General features: G+C 41.2%; 1 protein-coding gene across 1 annotated transcript in view; it reads right to left on the bottom strand.

Annotated features, from left to right (window-relative positions):
- Positions 1–3177: 3177 nt before the first annotated feature.
- LOC115218821 (zinc finger protein 271-like) overlaps positions 3178–17500 on the bottom strand; it is a 20351-nt gene continuing 6028 nt past the window's right edge. The window contains exon 2 of the mRNA XM_029788763.2: positions 3178–8477. Coding sequence (XP_029644623.1) covers positions 5977–8301 — 2325 coding nt within the window. The 5' untranslated portion in view covers positions 8302–8477 and the 3' untranslated portion in view covers positions 3178–5976. The remainder of the gene's footprint in view (positions 8478–17500) is intronic.

Here is a 17500-nt window from a genome sequence, read left to right as displayed (position 1 = left end):
AATGCAGCCAGCAAATTTAGACGGGTTTATTTCATTGAAATTATAGGATTTATTTATTGAAGTGCCTTCAGTTTTAAGATTACATTTTGGATATCATATAACAACTTATGACAAACCATACATATTCGCATCTATACATACACACATACAGATATATATCTTCAAATATGCACACATTTATATATACATATATATATATATCTATATATATACACACACATGCATATATATATATAAATATATACACATGCATATATATATATATATATATACACATGCATATATATATATATATATATATATATACACATGCATATATATATATATATATATACACATGCATATAGGTACATATATATAAGCATAAATACACAATATATATATAATCTATCTCTATATACACACGTGTATATATATATGCACATTAATGTATATGAAAATGAAAGAAAGGGCCAAAGCATTTGACAATGAGGAGAGAGAGAGAGAGTAAAGTGTTATTAGGGTGGAGGGAGAACACATTTGCAGGTGTGTTTACACATCTGGGAATGTGTTGACATATTAGATTGTGTAGTAAGCAATATTATTATTATTATCATCATTATTGAAGTCATCATCATCATCAATGTAACCCATACCAAGTGCACGATGCACCTTATTAGAACATACAGAAGCTTTTGCACCTGGCCGCCACTGTCATCCACAGCGTGTGTGTTAGTGTGTTGCTGTTTGGTGTACACATGTTGGTGTTGTAGTTGTGTAGCCCCTCCCCCCCACCTTACCAAATTCAACCTGACCTTTGCTATGCAGGGAGTTGGCCGAAACGGTTCAACTCCCAGCTTGCAGTGATAAACCGTGTGGAACAGCAGCACAGCCTGGCCACTATCCATTCCATTTCGGTAGGCCCAAAGATTCTGGTCAAAGCAAGGAAGGTGGACTTGGTCAGAGAACAACAGTTGCGTTTCCTCTGCACTTACCATTCATGCTGTGCAACTCAGCACAGTGCATGAGGCCTAGTGGTGTTGCAGCTATTTCTCTGTGTGTGTTTTCTGTGTTTGTCTGAGCCGTGTGAGAGAGATGGTGTTTGTAGGACGATGCTATACCAGTGTTCAGAAGTGCTGTGTTCATGTTTGGGGGTTTGGAAATGGTTTTTTTTTTCTTATGGTGGCATGGTTGGAATCTGTTCCAGAAATAACCAGTGCCCTTTGCTTGTCCGATGTGTGTGTGTGTGTGTGAATGTGAAGAGGTTTACCAACAGTTCGTACAGGGGTGTGTTGAAGAGGGTGCATATGGTGAAGCACGTAGGGGAAGGTGGACAATAGTATGGTGAATAGAGAGAGAAAGGGACCAGTAAGGATGATGCCAGCATTGCAGGGGTCTGAACAAAGACAGGTGAGGTGGGTGGGATGGAGTAGAAAAACACGAGAGAGAGAGAGAGAGAGAGCAGACTGAGAGACTATAGGAAGACAGAGCTATGCAGTGGTAGGGAGCCACAAAGAAATCGTTCAATGTCTACATGGTGGTGTGTTTACTGGTAGGATACTTCTAATAATAATGAAGGTTTCAAATCCTACCCAGTCAAGCTATATCTCGCTTGCCAGAAGAGGTAATCTTTTACACAAACTATTAGGTTCTGTAGGGAAGGAACTGAACAACCTTCTAGATTTTGTAGCATTAAGTAAATGAGCCACACAGGGATTTTTGCAGGAAGGCTCAGAATCCATTTTCCAGTAAGGTAAGTTAGATACCTGAAAGAAAGCTTGTTACCCAGCTCCACAATAATACGTTTATAGTAGAATATTATTGATATTGTCTATTTGGCCCTTTTCTTACTTTTACGAACCCCAGTGAAGAAAATGACAGGACATAATATCACAAACAAGCAGAGATAGGTAGAGCTGCTATACTCGTCTTTACCATTTTGCAAGACTATAGAGACATAATAAACACTATTATAGACTTAAACTCCCTCCACTCTTCCAGTGGCCACCACCATCAAACTACTGTGGGTGATATCAAGCATATTGCAATGCATAGAACATCATCATCGTTTAACGTCCGCTTTCCATGCTAGCATGGGTTAGACGATTTTGACTGAGGGCTGGCGAACCAGATGGCCACACCAGGCTCCAATCTTGATTTGGCAGAGTTTCTACAGCTGGATGCCCTTCCTAACACCAACCACTCCGAGAGTGTAGTGGGTGCTTTTTACATGCCAGTCAGGCGGTACTGGCAATGACCTTGCTTGGGCAAATAGCAATAAAACTTCTCTTATCATACTAATAGCAAAATTGGTGGAGCAACACAATGGTGGCAGAACCAACAGAATGAGGAGTTAACTAGCTCATGATATTTGGTTATATACCTATTTCTTTATTACCCACAAGGGGCTAAACAAGGACAGAAAAAGGGATTAAGTAGATCACATCGAACCCAGTGCGAAACTGGTACTCTATTTATCAACCCCGAAAGGATGAAAGGCAAAGTTGACCTTGGCAGAATTTGAACTCACAACGTAACGGCAGATGAAATACTGCTAAGCATTTCACCCAGCATGCTAACGTTTCTGCCAGCTCACTACCTTTGGTTCTATACCTTTATACTTTGAGTTCAAATCCTGCTAAGGCTGACAAAAGTACCAACATAAAAATCAACTAAAACTCCCCCTGTCCCACTTGTGGTATTTTAGTCCAATGGAGAAGCGATGCACTGATGGTCCCTACAGATCTTTCTAGATTGATAAGGTCATACATGTGGAAGTTTAGATTGAACTCTTGGAAATCAACGACCTGAAAGGAAGTGGGGGAGGGGGGATAGGGAGTTCCAAAAGTCCCCCGGGGAAGAAAGGATTGGAATACAGAGTTTAGTGAGATATTTGTTGAATGAGAATAGGGATAATGAAATAATAAATTTATAGCAACTTGGAAGGTTTAAATTTTGTGTTAGTATTTCTTGTCCTTTTTTTAAAAAAAAAAAAAACTGCCAATTCTTAAACTGTTAGCAGGAATAATATTACTAACAAGTATTGTATCATTATCATTATTTAGGCAGCAAATGAGCAGAATTGCCAGCAAGCCAAACAAAATGCTCAACATTCCATCTGGACATTGAGCTTAAGTTCTTTTTGAGGTTGACAAAATGAGTACCAGTTGTGCACTGGGGTCAATGCAATCAACTAGCCCCATATCCCAAAATTTCTAGCCTTGTGCCTATAGTAGAAAGGATTATTATTATTATTATTAGGGAAATAAACCAACAGAAACAAAGGTGATGAACTAAATGTTTGCAATATTTAGTTGTATCTCTTATTATTTCTAAGTTTAAACTCCATCGGGGTTTATTGTCTTCCATCTCTCTGAGATTGATAAAACAACAACTGGAAACGCATTCAACTGACTACATTCCCACCATAGCCACCACAACACACACTCACACTTGAATGGTTTTGTCACAATGCCAGAAACCAAATATTGTCAGAAAGTAGGACAAAGTGCCCTGCTGTGTTTCTTTCAGCTCCCTAAGTCCCAACTTCAAATTTTGAGGCCAATTTCATCATTCATCAATCTGGGGTCAATGCAATTGATTAACCCCCTGCTCTCAAAAGTGTTGGTCATGTGTCTAAATCTGAAACATTATTACAATTGAAATGGCAATGCAGTGGCCTAAATGCCTCACCCTAGTGTATTCCCTCTCAGCATTTTTATTAAAAACTGCCAACATTACATGGTGGTCTTTTAATCCTAGAATTAACTTAAACCACCAGCTTAATGGAGCTGGTTATAATAAATCAATCCATTAATCTCCTTCCTCAGAAATTAGCAGCCCAATGCCAAATCCCCTTTATTAGCACAGTGGAATTGCTGTAAACTGAGTCTTTGGATTACTCTGCACTCCATTGCTGACAACACTGTCTTAATTCACTCCAGACCTTTCTGACATCCCAACTTGACTAAAATATACAGCAGGAAGAAGGCTGTTGTTATTTACAATCAGACAGGTCCTGATTATAACAAACCCATGATGAAAGGGATTTCAGCAGTTGCAACCCAGTTTCTGTTTTTTCTAGGTAAAGTGTACCTGGGACTACATGATCCAAAGTGAGCTTCTTCATTTTAAAACAGTATTGCCACCCCACCTCTTCTTCAGACACCGTTTTGGTTTACATTAGCCAATGTATTAATTTAATGACCCAGTTAAAAGGGGAAGGACAGCATCCATGACCCAATTAAGGGTGTCCAAGATTGGTGGAAGAATGACAGAAGTTGTCAGAGCAGAGACCCCATCTCATCACCTACAACAGAGGGTGACTATGTTTAAGAGAGACGAGGGGCAAAGTAGTGAAGTTGAAACTTCAGGGAAATCTGCTAATTCTAGCAGATTCAATGACTAGAGAGGCTCCCTTGTTGGTTGTTGTACATAAATCTTATCTCAAGACATCCTCAATGAGCTGCCCCAGTAAAGGTACACTGTAAAGCGACTTGGATGAATATCCCTGGACCAGGAGATAAAAGACAAAGTGACTCAACATTTTTGTACCTGATCCCTTCCTTTGTCTTGTCTTGCCAACACAGACTATCTCCAGCCCATCACCCCCAGTCCACCGATGTTAATGACTCTACTTTTAGGGACAGGACATGATTTTGTCTGCCATAGACAGGTTCCACTGATCTGCTGGCAGACAAAGTCACAACAAGTGAGAAACAAGACTGCCTAAACCCAGCCAATCTTCAGGTAGTCATGGAAACTCTCTGTAAATTAATAAAACATGACACTTTCATATTATCTACAGCCACGCTTCACCCAAATCATATTTTAAAATATTCCTCAATAAGCTTCCCATAAAACAGGTTTTCTCAACCATTTCTTTGTCATATTTTCATTGAAATAAACTGTCTTCGATCCAATTAATTTTTAAAACAACAAAGAATTCACTAAAATAACTTTGTTGTTATTAATCTGATGTTTTGGAGTATAAATTAAGATTAAATTTTGATGGAAAGTTTCCGTTTTAAATCACGTTAAGACAGGGAGGTTTTAACATCAGACAAGAAGTGGTCTCGTTGGGCAGGTTCACATCAGAAGGGTTAATTAGTCACGGGAGGAGGTGGAACGCCACAACTTTTACAGGAACTACCAGATGGGTGAGGATGTGAACACCTGCAGGTTGGAGCTTATTGGGAGGGTCCGGCAGGTAGGAGCAGCAGGGAGAAATGATTGGATGAAAGGTTTTAGTGCATGGTTTGGTAAGGAGGAGAGGTGAGACACTGAAATGGATGGAAAGGAGAGAGATGTGGGGGGTGGGGTGGATGTGCACTGAATGGGGTTGGAAGGTTATAAAAGCATTATGAGTAGAAAGCAGTACTTAAAGCTTAAGTTTGATGTTTTAGTGGCCCCAGTTTCTGAGAAGTCACAGTGGAAATGTAAATCTGAACACAGGTATTGTTTTGGGAGTGGACCCACCTGCCAGTATATAGGCTCAACCATTATTTAGCGCCTGTCTTTCTACATAAGGTGTCAAATTACATTTTGCATTTTGTTGGTAGACAACTTCATGATACTGTGGTGTGTACATGTGTGTGTGTGTGTGCCTATATCTGTGAGTGTATATGCATATACAGATACAAACACAAGTGTATATGCATATACAGATACAAACACGAGTGTATATGCATATACAGATACAAACACACATGTAATTGTATTATCTTCGTACATCCACACGTGTACATATGTTTACGTATGTTTATATCTATACACACACACACACACGAGTACATATGTTTACGTGTGTATATCCTTTATGTATACACACACACAAACATGCACACATGTTTATGCATATGTAAATATACACACATACACACGGTAAGCTGCAACTAAACATGAGGCAAACATCTAATCATCTATCAACACAATTCAGCATTTTTGCCCAAATTCTTGCCATCAGGATTGTTGTTGTTGTTGTTGTTGTGAAAGGGTTCAGATGGAAGGTTTGTGTTTGTCAACCCCTCCAGACCCAACACTGTTGCCACTTGCACCTCGCTTGCTCTGCTTTGGTACAACATTGCAGGAAAATGCACTCTGTGTGTTTGAGCCGTTGTTAGGGCCCCACCCGGGCGACCCCCACTGGGATGACATTGGGAAACCCCTTGGCCAGCTGCCGTAGTTACCACCCCACGACTGCATCATCTGATGATGCGTGTACGATGAAGGGATTGACAACGGTTGCAGTCGCAGGGCTGCGGCAGCTGCAGCAGACGTGTGGTGCGGGGAGATGGAGTGAGGAGGGTGTGGGGACTGGGCGGGAGGCTGGAAACTCCTGTTGTGTGAGTGGGGCTCATCAGCTGAGGTATTGTGTGGGTGTTGTGATGAATGGGGGAGAGGCGGATGTGGAGAGTGCGGTGACGGAGAAGACGATGGCGTGTGCTGTTGCTGCTGGTGATGGGGTGATGGGGAGTGGTGCGAGTGGTGCAAGGGGGGAGAGGTGGCAGTCTGGGGTGGATGGATGTTCACTCTGGCCGATGACTTTCCCTTCCCAGAGAGGGGGGCTTGCTGACACATTCCACTAGTGGGAGCAGACCCAGTGCTATCAGGAGTATTAGAACCACTGCCTCCATTACTATTGTTATTACTATTATTATTAGTATTAGTATTAGCATTATTGTTGTTGTTGTTATTGTCATTAGCAGTGTTGGGTGTGTTAGTTGTGTTGTTGTTGTTGCTAAGGGGTTTGTTTTGGCTCAATGCCTTAGCACTGGCTGCTTGGGCACAGGCATGGCTGTTTAAGTTGGCCCTTTGAGCAAAGCCCTTTTTACAAATGTCACACGTGTAAGGTTTTTGGATGAGTGGCGGTGGCACTACAGGTATGCGAATACATTCATGATGATTTAAGTTAGACCTCTGACTAAATGATTTCTTGCACACCCCACACGTGTACGGCTTGACGCCCGTGTGGGTGCGTTCGTGGATCGTAAGGTTGGCTTTCTGAGGAAATGTCTTTTCACAGTAAGAACACTGATAAGGTTTTAGTCCCGTGTGAGTGCGTTCATGTATATCCAAGTTAGCTCGCTGAGAGAATGATTTGTCGCACACAGAACATCGATATGGCTTCAGGCCTGTGTGAACACGTTCGTGAATGTTTAAATTTGCACGCTGGCTGAAACCTTTCAGACATATTGCACATGTGAATGGCTTTTCTCCTGTATGAGTGCGCTCGTGTATGTCCAAATTTGCTCGCTGCGGAAACGCCTTACGGCAGTATGAACACTGAAACGGTTTCTCACCAGAGTGCGTGCGTTCATGTATGTCCAAGTTAGCACGTTGGCTGAACGACTTGGTACATACTGAACATGAGAACGGTTTCTCCCCAGTATGAATGCGTTCGTGGATGTGTAGATTCGCCCGGAGAGAAAATGCCTTGTCACAGACAGAGCACTTGTAAGGTTTCACACCTGTGTGGACACGTTCATGAATATTCAAATTAGCTCGTTGGCTAAAACTTTTTTTGCAAATACCACAGACGAACGGTTTTTCCCCCGTGTGTGTACGTTCGTGGATATTCAGGTTGGCTCTCTGAGGAAACGACTTGGGACAAAACGAACACTGAAACGGTTTGATGCCTGTGTGTGTACGTTCGTGGATATCCAGGTTGGCACGCTGGCTGAAGCTCTTCTGGCAAAAACTGCAACTGAACGGTTTCTCCCCAGTGTGGGTTCGCTCGTGAATCTTCATGTTCGCCTTCAGAGAAAAGGATTTTGGACAATAGCTACATTTGAATGGTTTCTCTCCGGTATGAGACCTTTCATGGATGTGCAGATTGGCACGTTGGGCAAAGGCTTTTCGACAGAAAGTGCAGTTGAACGTTTTCTCTGTTGTACTCGTTGAAACGGTTCCAGAACCTCGACCACGACCCCGTCCTCCACCCCGGCCCACCCCTTGGTTAGGGTGGGAATTCATGTGGGGTAAAAGATGGGAGTGGCTGAGTGAATGTGAATTGGAATGAATGGCATCGGCGTTGGGTACGTTGAGGCAGTTCTTGAAGTTGCCGCCATTTTTACCAGATTCTGGAAACGGTTTCCAGCACATACTGCCGTTGTCGGGCAACACCTGTTTGTGGTCGGTTGAATGCTGAGAATGTGGTGACATTGGGCCCTGAGGTGTTGTTGAGGTAGGGGGGTGTGAAGGGGCCGACCCATTGTCACTGCAGCCGTTCAAGTGGTGGTGGTCAATCTGAGAGAAACCACGGCTACAGATGTCATAGTCAAAAGGTCTATCCACTGGGTACATCGACTGTACCGGGTACATTTTAGCCCTTCAAGTAAGAGATTAAGGAGAGAACATTAAGATGATGACTAATCCATTTGGATCACAGATCTTCAATGTAGTGAAAGATGATTTCAAATCTCCTCCCTCGAACTCTTCTCAGCAGTAACTCACAAATTATTGATATCTTGTCCTTTGGGATTCTTTTCACACGTTTTCTGGAAAAAAAAAGAAGAAAAACACACAATGAATATAATGAAACAAATTAATAATAATGATGATGATGACGATGATAATCCTCTCTGCTTAATAATGGTTTCAAATTTTGGCACAAGGCCAGCAATAATAATAATTATTGTTACAAATTTTTGGTACAAGGCCTATAACTTAAGTGGACAAGGAAACGTTGATTCCAGTGACCCCCATACTTGAATGGTGCTTTATTTTATTGATCCTAAAAGGATGAAAAATAAAAAATAAAGTTGTCCAAGGCAGGATTTGAATTCAGAATGTAAAGAGCTGGAACAAATACCACAAGGTATTTTTGTGACATTCTAACAATTCTACCAATAACACACATCACACGGACAACATCTAACAATCCACACACCAAAGGGGAACCCTCTGTGGGGTCACTTATAGAAGAAACAGGAGATGAATTCACCTCAAGTCATATCCTACCATCTTGAAAAAGAAACAAATTGTTTAAAAGTAGTTGTAGACAGAATAAATTTAGGCTGAAATAGATTTGATGATAAATGTGTCTAATTTGGGCCAATCTGGGACTAAGAAGAGAAATGACAAGCCACAAAGCACACACTGTACAGAGATATCACTCTACTCCACCACCACTATCACTAACTCACTGACCTCATATTCAACTGAATAACATCATTTACTGGCACATTGCTGGTTACGGTGACAGTTGCTCCAGTGGACCCAACTAATGGAACAGCCTGTCTGTAAAATTAACACGCAAGTGGCTGAGTACTCCACTGGCATTTGCACTCTTGACACAGTTCTCAGGATGATTCAGTGTGAAACAGGACATGACAAGGCTGGCCCTTTGAAATCCAGCTACAACTCATTCTGGCCAGCTGAGTGAACTGGAGCAATATGATACTGAAATGTCTTGCTCAAGGACACAACGTACCACCAGGAATTGAACTTGTGATCTTATCATCATCATTGTTCAAACGTGGTCGAGACAATGGAATTTACTATGTTACGCCAGACCTCATAGCATTACGGAGGTCCTGTTGCTTGATGCCTGTATCCCTGGAGATTACATCAGGTTAGGAGGGTGTACGCCCTCTGGTATCGCGAGCAGATGGCTTCCAGAAGAGAAGAGTAGAGATTACCTCTTTTTCAGCTCTACAACAATGTCCAGCAAATTGGACTCTTCTACCTTTCACAAGAGATGATACAGGTGGTAGTTTCCCATATATTTGCATTTTGGTTGGATGGCGCTTCCTCGAGAGATTTTGAGCTCTCATAAGGAGGCGAGTGTAGGTTCCATCCAACCGCCTCTCAAGCTTCTTTGATAACGTCCAGGTTTCTGAGCCATTATAGTAGAATTGGTTCGACTGTGGCTTTGAAGATTTCAAGTTTGAAATCTCTACTTAGATTTGATGACCAGATCTTATGCATGTCCTTGCAGGCTGACCAGGCCATACCCTTTCTAGTTAGAAAATCTTTTTCAGATGATGATTTTAAAACTGTAAGCCAAAATAACCTGGTCACTTATCCATGCCTCTTCTCTTAACATCACATACTAAAACAATAAAAACAACACCAATCCACACATACTCCACCTAATCCCCATCTGATACAAAAGCACATCTACCATGGGTCCTCAGAAATTTGGGGGTTGGTGTCTGGCATGCTGGAGGACCACTGCAAGTGTAGCACCCTTAGCTTTTGCTAAAGCAAGTCCCTAGAACCTGTTTGAAACCCAGGCTACATCTGCTCCAATAATTGGCAGTGACTTGGTCAGCGAATCCTCTGTGATGGTTGACAATTAACAACAAGATGAGCTGCTCTGGGTCACACTATCCCAAAGAGTGTGCATGGGACCAGGAACCACGAGTGAACTTGTATTCCCACTGAAACTCCAAACATTAATACTGAGGCCACCAAAACATCAAATTTAGGCTTTAAATTAAAACAGAAACTGACAGCTATGTGACCATGCTATCCAGGGCCGGCCATCGGATGGGGTCAACATTTGTGAGGGATGCGAGGAACTTGTTGGTTGGAACTGGCTGAACCCACCAAGCAAATACTGCCGCAAGGACAAGTGAGTAATATTAAAACACATTTAACCAATCACACTTCACATACTCTACGCCGGTCATAGGCACACTGTGGCATGCAAGGCTTTTTGAATGGCAGGCCTTAATGAAGAATCACATTGAAACCCAATCCTCCATTTATAAAATGCAAAGCTGCAAACTAACTCTGGAACATGGAGGAGCAACAGAAGATCATTGGTGATTATTGAAATAATAATAATTTTGAATTTTGGCACAAGGCCAGCAGTGCCAAATCAACTCAATCAACCCCAGGGCTCAACTGACACCTACTTTACTGACCCCAAAAGGATGAAAGGTAAAGTCAACCTGGGCAGAATTTGAACTCAGAATACAGAGATGGACAAACTCCTGTTAAGTATCTAACAACTTTACCAGCTTGCCGTCTTGCATAATAAATAATCCTTTCTATTATAGGCACAAGGCCTGACATTTTAGGGGGAGGGCCTGGTCAATCACACTGATCCCAGTACATGACTGGTATTTATTTTATCAATTCTGAAAGGATGAAAGGTAAAATCGACTTCAATGAGATTTGAACTCAGAAAGTGAAAAATGGAACAAATGCCACAAAGCATTTTGTCCGATGCACTCATGACCCAGCTAGCTCACGGCCTCAACAACAACAACAACAACAATAATAATAATAATAAAAGCTGGTATCTGGTCTCTGTATAGAGTTATGTTTATTTTTTGACCCTAGGGGGATGAAAAATCAAGTTGACCCAAGCTGGATTAGAACTCAGCACACAAAGAGACATAGCTAAAGACTGAAGGTCATTTATAGGATGCTCTACCAATTTTGTAATCCATCCAATATGCTGGTAGCATGTAAAAAGTACCAAGTACACTCTGTTAAGTGGTTGGCATTAGGAAGGGCACTGAGTCATAGAAACCATACCAAAACAGATGGCTGGAGCCTGGTGCAGCCCTCCAGCTGGCCATCACCTGCCAAACCATCCAACCCATGCCAGCATGGAAAACAGATGTTAAATGATAATTCAAACCAATAACTATTATAATGATTTAAAATACTGTCACAATGTTGTGAAGGTGGGATGCAATGTTTTGACCTCCACCACACAAGGGATGAAAGTCGTCAAAAGATCAATCATTAGTTTTCTTGATTTTTCCCCACATGGCCACTGCCTGGAGTGGAAGAGAACTGGATCCCTTCTCAGTAAATATTTAAACCCTTTTGTTACCCTATTTCTGTTGAGATGCTTTGTGTTTCTTCAATTGATTTTAAATATAACAAAGGATTTAGTAAAATATCTTAGTTATCATTCAGCTAGTGTTAGGAATATAAATTGTGACTAAGGTTTGGCAGAAGATTTTAATTCAGAATTTTTGTAAACAAGACATTTGTACTACAGAGCCAGAGGTGGTTTGGTATCGAAAGGGTTAAATCAACCTCTGGAAAGATGAAAAGCAGGTTAAATTTGACAGGATTTGAACTCACACTATAAATAAAAAGATATGCCTAAAATACTGCAAAATATTTTGCCCAACATTCCACTGATTTTACCATCTGTCACTCTAACAACAACAACAACAATTTCAAGACCTACTCAAGTTGAGATTTTACCAATTTAACTCCAATTCCATGAGATCATAAATTCTGTTAACAAGAGCATTGAACTGATGGTTATAGGTGGTCAACAGGCCAACAGATTCACTGCAACAGAGATTTAGTGGGGACTAGCAGTATCGCCCGGCGTTGCTCGGGAATAGTGAACATTTTTCTGGTTGAAATACACTGAAAAATGGCGACACAGCAGACAAAAAAATCGTAAAAAATAGGGATTTTCATAGAAAAAAAGCACCTTTTTGATGTAAATAATTTTTGGTGTTAACATGGTCTGATTTGAATATTTTCTTCTACGGAAGGAAGAGCAAGCCTTCTTCTATTATACTCTCAATTTTAGTCAACTTGCGCCGCAGGGTCTCGGAGGAGATAGTGTTAGTTGAAGGCTACCAAACCTGTCATACACAGACAACTTCAGCTTTATATATATAGAGATTGTGCTTAACTTGACTTGACTTGAGACAGCATTCACCCGGGGTGGGTTGAGCTGGCTTCATCCATCCTCAATGCTGCATCTCTCACAAACGCCGACCAGGCCTGGCGATTTGAGGCTAACGACTGCGTGATCTCCAACCACTCCTTATTCCAGTGGCAAACGCCGTAGATATGGGGGCCTAGGTTGGGTTCCAGATCAACCTTGACTGTCATCACCAACCCTGAAGGGGAGCCGGGGTGGAATGAATAAAAGCTATTTCCGTTTGATGAACCAGATTATCGCTAATCTATACACACACACACACATCATTTTTATGCCTGCTTTTTATTCATACTGGTTCAGGTGGGGCCAATACTTTTTGAGGTATTCAGCAGCCAAATGCCTTTCCTGACACAAACCTATAGGAAGTCCTTTATTTCATTTCTTTGCATGTTGAAATCCATTTAACTACCAGAGTTTTTGTTTATACAGGACATAAAGATGCTACAAACTACCCAAGTACTGCCAATGCAGAGGTAAACTGACACATATATTTCTTTAATATTCATCTTTCCATGCGTGTGTGGGTTGGATGAGGGCATATTTGAGGCAGTATCTCATAGCTGGATGCCCTTCCTTTTGTCAATCTTTGCTTTTTTTTCAAGTAACATCAAAAGTACAGAGTGACAGAGTGTTATCAAAGAATTCTACCATTTTGCTGAGATAGTAACAGGGAAAGCCAAGGAATGTCAAGATTTGCACACATACACAACAAGGCTTCTGTACAGCTTCTATTTACCAAATTTCATTCGCAACATATTGGTTACCTGAAGCTATAATAGAAGCTACTTGCCCCAAGGGCAACACAGTGGGACCAAAGCTGAAACCTTGTGCTTGTGAAGTAGACTTCTTAACCTCATAGCCATGCCAGCACCTATAACACACACACACACACATAAAATTACCTTCCACAGTTTCAGTTGCCTAATTTCACCCATTAGCTATTATTGGTTAACCCAACAGCATAACTGTACCATGCTCAAGATACCATGTAAGTGGAACAATAGCTGGACCTATCTCATTATAAAGTAACCTTGTTAATCACACAACCATACCTTAATTAGTTCTAGTTTTATTAATCCATGAAATGATGAAGAGCAAATTTGACCACAGTGGGATTCCAACTCATAATGTAAATATCACAAGGCACTAAACTATTCTTCTTTAAATAAACTCAAAAGACTTATTTTCAAAGGTAGGTGAAATGGGAATCTGTGACTTTCATACTTTACTCAACTAACCACATGTCTGAATCATTTGCTTTACAATTATGTTTTGGCTCGATCACACTGGATGAGATTTTCAACATTTTTTTCATCCCCAGCACACTGAACAAGGCCCAGAATAAGTCACGGTGCACTATTAGCTTTTAAGAAAACAAGTATTGGAATTGTTTTAAAACAGAGATGGATGTAGGTACAGCACTCAGCTGCAAAAAAAATGTACAAATACTGATGCAGTGGACTGAAATTATCTACAAAATATTCCGGCATTTTCTGACTTGACCATGAAAGTTATGATACACAAAATTTTGCAGCATCCTTGTGGCTACAAATAGCTACTGTAAGGGAGCAAAACTATACAACACAAGGCACTGTGATTTCTGACATCTGCTCAAACAATGATGATCTCTAAGAAGGCCACAATGGGTTAACTGACCCCGTATATGGCTGGTAACTCATTTCATCTATCTCTTAACAAAAGCCCAAGACCACAAATTAGGGAGAAGCAGTCAATTTGATTAATTAACCCCAGTTCTTGATAAGTTTATTATTTAATTGACCCTGAAAAGCAAACTTGACCTCAGAAAAGAAAGTGCCACAAGTAAGCACTACAAGATGTTTTGCCCAGTATCTGCATTAATTGAGCCTCGAGAGATGAAGGGCAAACTTCATCTTGACAGGATTTGAACACAGAACATAAAGAACCAAAGTAAATACAACAAAGTGTTTTGTCTGACATTCTAATGATTCTACCAGCCAACCACCGAGTCTGCCAAGCTGTTAGTAGATACCACAATGAAGAACAGTCCACCTAGCCATAAGTAGGTACCACAGTATGGTACACAGGAGAAGCTAGAGATGTACTATCCATAGGTAAATGTTTCTCATCTATTTATGATAGAGATCAGAGGTGAAAACCAATTCTATCAGATAAAGATTAGAGGTAAACATCATCATCATCATTTAACGTCCGTTCTCCATGCTAGCATGGGTTGAACGGTTCTACTGGGGTCTGTGAAGCTGGAAGGCTTCATCAGGCCCAGTCAGATCTGGCAGTGTTTCTACGGCTGGATGCCCTTCCTAACGCCAACCACTCCGTGAGTGTAGTGGGTGCTTTTTACGTGCCACCCGCACAGATGCCAGACAGAGCTGGCAAACGGCCACGAACGGATGGTGCTTTTACGTGTCAGTTTTTAAAAAAAGAAGAGAGATTATAGGTAAACATCAATTCTCTTGGATCCTTGGGATTTCAAAAGGAAATAGCTTCGGTTTTTAACTATGAGATAAACTGACCATTTTTGCATTTAGATATTGTCCAACTCATGCCAGCATGGAAAAACAGACATTAAATAATGATGATAATGAGTGGGTGCAAATGATTCTATTGGCCCATCAAAACCGGAGATACTGTACTTTAATTCTAATCACATGAAGCTACTGTTAATACTCAGTCTGAAACTTATGATGCCTAAGAAGCAATGGAAACTGCTCCAGTATGGCCACAGTCCACTGGCTGAAATTAGCAAAGAATTAAAGGTATACACATGCACACATACAATATGAATCACAGCTAACAAGTATGCCACTACCAAGTCTTTCGAACTGCTAGATATAATAACCAGATTCACTGAAATGTCCAACCCTCTTGAGAAGGGAAAGGACATACTGACTAAGGTAGCCCTTCGAACCCCTAAAAAGATACTACATACACACACAATGGGCTTCCACACACTTTTCATCTAACAAAGTCACTCACAAGGCTTTGGTCAGTACGAGACTATAGATGTTCTAAAACACTTGCCCAAGGTACCATGCAGTAAAACTGAACCCAATATACACACACACACAACAAACATTATATATATATATATATGTGACAGTTCATCATCATCATCATCATCATCATTGTTTAGCGTCCGTTTTCCATGCTAGCATGGGTTGGACGGTTCTACTGGGGTCTGTGAAGCCAGAAGGCTTCATCAGGCCCAGTCAAATCTGGCAGTGTTTCTACGGCTGGATGCCCTTCCTAACGCCAACCACTCCGTGAGTGTAGTGGGTGCTTTTTACGTGCCACCCGCACTGGTGCCAGACAGAGCTGGCAAACGGCCACAAATGGATGGTGCTTTTTATGTGCCACCGGCACGAGGGCCAGGCGAGGCTGGCAACGGACACGAAACGGGGCGGTGCTGGCAACGGTCGCGAATGTCATAATAAAACTCAGAGTTTCGGATACCAGGGCTGAAAACTGCTCCGGTATCTCATCAGTTATTAAGACAAAACACTATGAAAAAACTGGTTGTCACATATTATATATACCATCATCATCATCATCATCGTTTAATGTCCGTTTTCCATGCTAGCATGGGTTGGACGGTTCGACTGGGGTCTGGGAAGCCAAGAGACTGCACCAGGCTCCAGTCTGATCTGGCAGTGTTTCTACAGCTGGATTCCCTTCCTAATGCCATTCCTCTATTTTACATAATATTAAGCTCTCATTCATTCTTTTGCTGTCATATTATTATTATTCATACATATATATGGTGGTATAGTTTGCTTGAAGCATTGTCTGATGTAGACAAAAGCTTTCAATTTTTTTTCTTATAACCAAAACAAAGGAAGTTATAAGAAATAATACAAGTTGATGGTTTGTACTTTTACTGTATATTGCAATATTTGAGGCTTATAGGACACTTCTTCAGGAAATTCTTTGAGATATGGTGTTGTGAGCTACCAACGGAGAAGTTGGTGCCCAACACTAAATCATTAAAGATTTCCTAACCCCAAATTATTGACTACCCAAACCATCAACCTGTATTATTTCTTATAACTTGCATTGTTTTGGCCTAAAAAAATTGAAAACATATGTATATATGTACACACAGGAGTGGCTGTGTTGTAAGAGGCTTGGTTACCAACCACATGGTTCTGGGTTCAGTCCCACTGCGTGGAACCTTGGGCAAGTGTCTTCCACTATAGCCTCGGGCCGACCAAAGCCTTGTGAGTGGATTTGGCCTGTTGTATATATATATATGCATTTGTGTGTCTGCGTTTGTCCCCAACACCATCGCTTGACAACCGATGTTGGTGTGTTTACGTCCCCGTAACAAGGCTTACAAAGAATAAGTCCTGGAGTAGATTTATTCGACAAAAAGGAGGTGCTCCAGCATGGCCACAGTCAAATGACTGAAATATAATAATAAAAGAATACACACACACACACAGACCACCGAACTAAAGATGAAGAGGTACAGATAAGAGAGAACTGTTTAAATGTAGGTAGCAGGTGTGAAAAAATATCGCAGATGAAACCTCCAAGAACCAGTCAATAACTTCCAAACATCAAACGTACTTCGACTACAAAAACAGTTCAAGACCTTAATAAAAACGGAGACAGGTCAGCCTGATGTGGCTTTTAAGATAGCAATAGGAAAAAGAGAAAAACTCAAAACTGTACAATGATTATATTAGGGGATTTTTTTGAAGAAAGAAACAAAAATCAAGCAGCATAATTCGCAAATGTCCCGCTCCTGCACCTCTACCCTTCCCACTCTGTAAGGTAGCTAGAACCGAGTTACAAATGTGACACGGAAGCCATTTTCAAACGGGGGAGGCAAAGTTGGGGCGGAGGAAAGAGATTGAATGA

Source organism: Octopus sinensis, linkage group LG14 (genome assembly GCF_006345805.1).
Source record: "Octopus sinensis linkage group LG14, ASM634580v1, whole genome shotgun sequence".
NCBI classification, from domain to species: Eukaryota; Metazoa; Mollusca; class Cephalopoda; order Octopoda; family Octopodidae; genus Octopus; species Octopus sinensis.
This window is presented reverse-complemented; position numbering and strand designations above follow the sequence as displayed.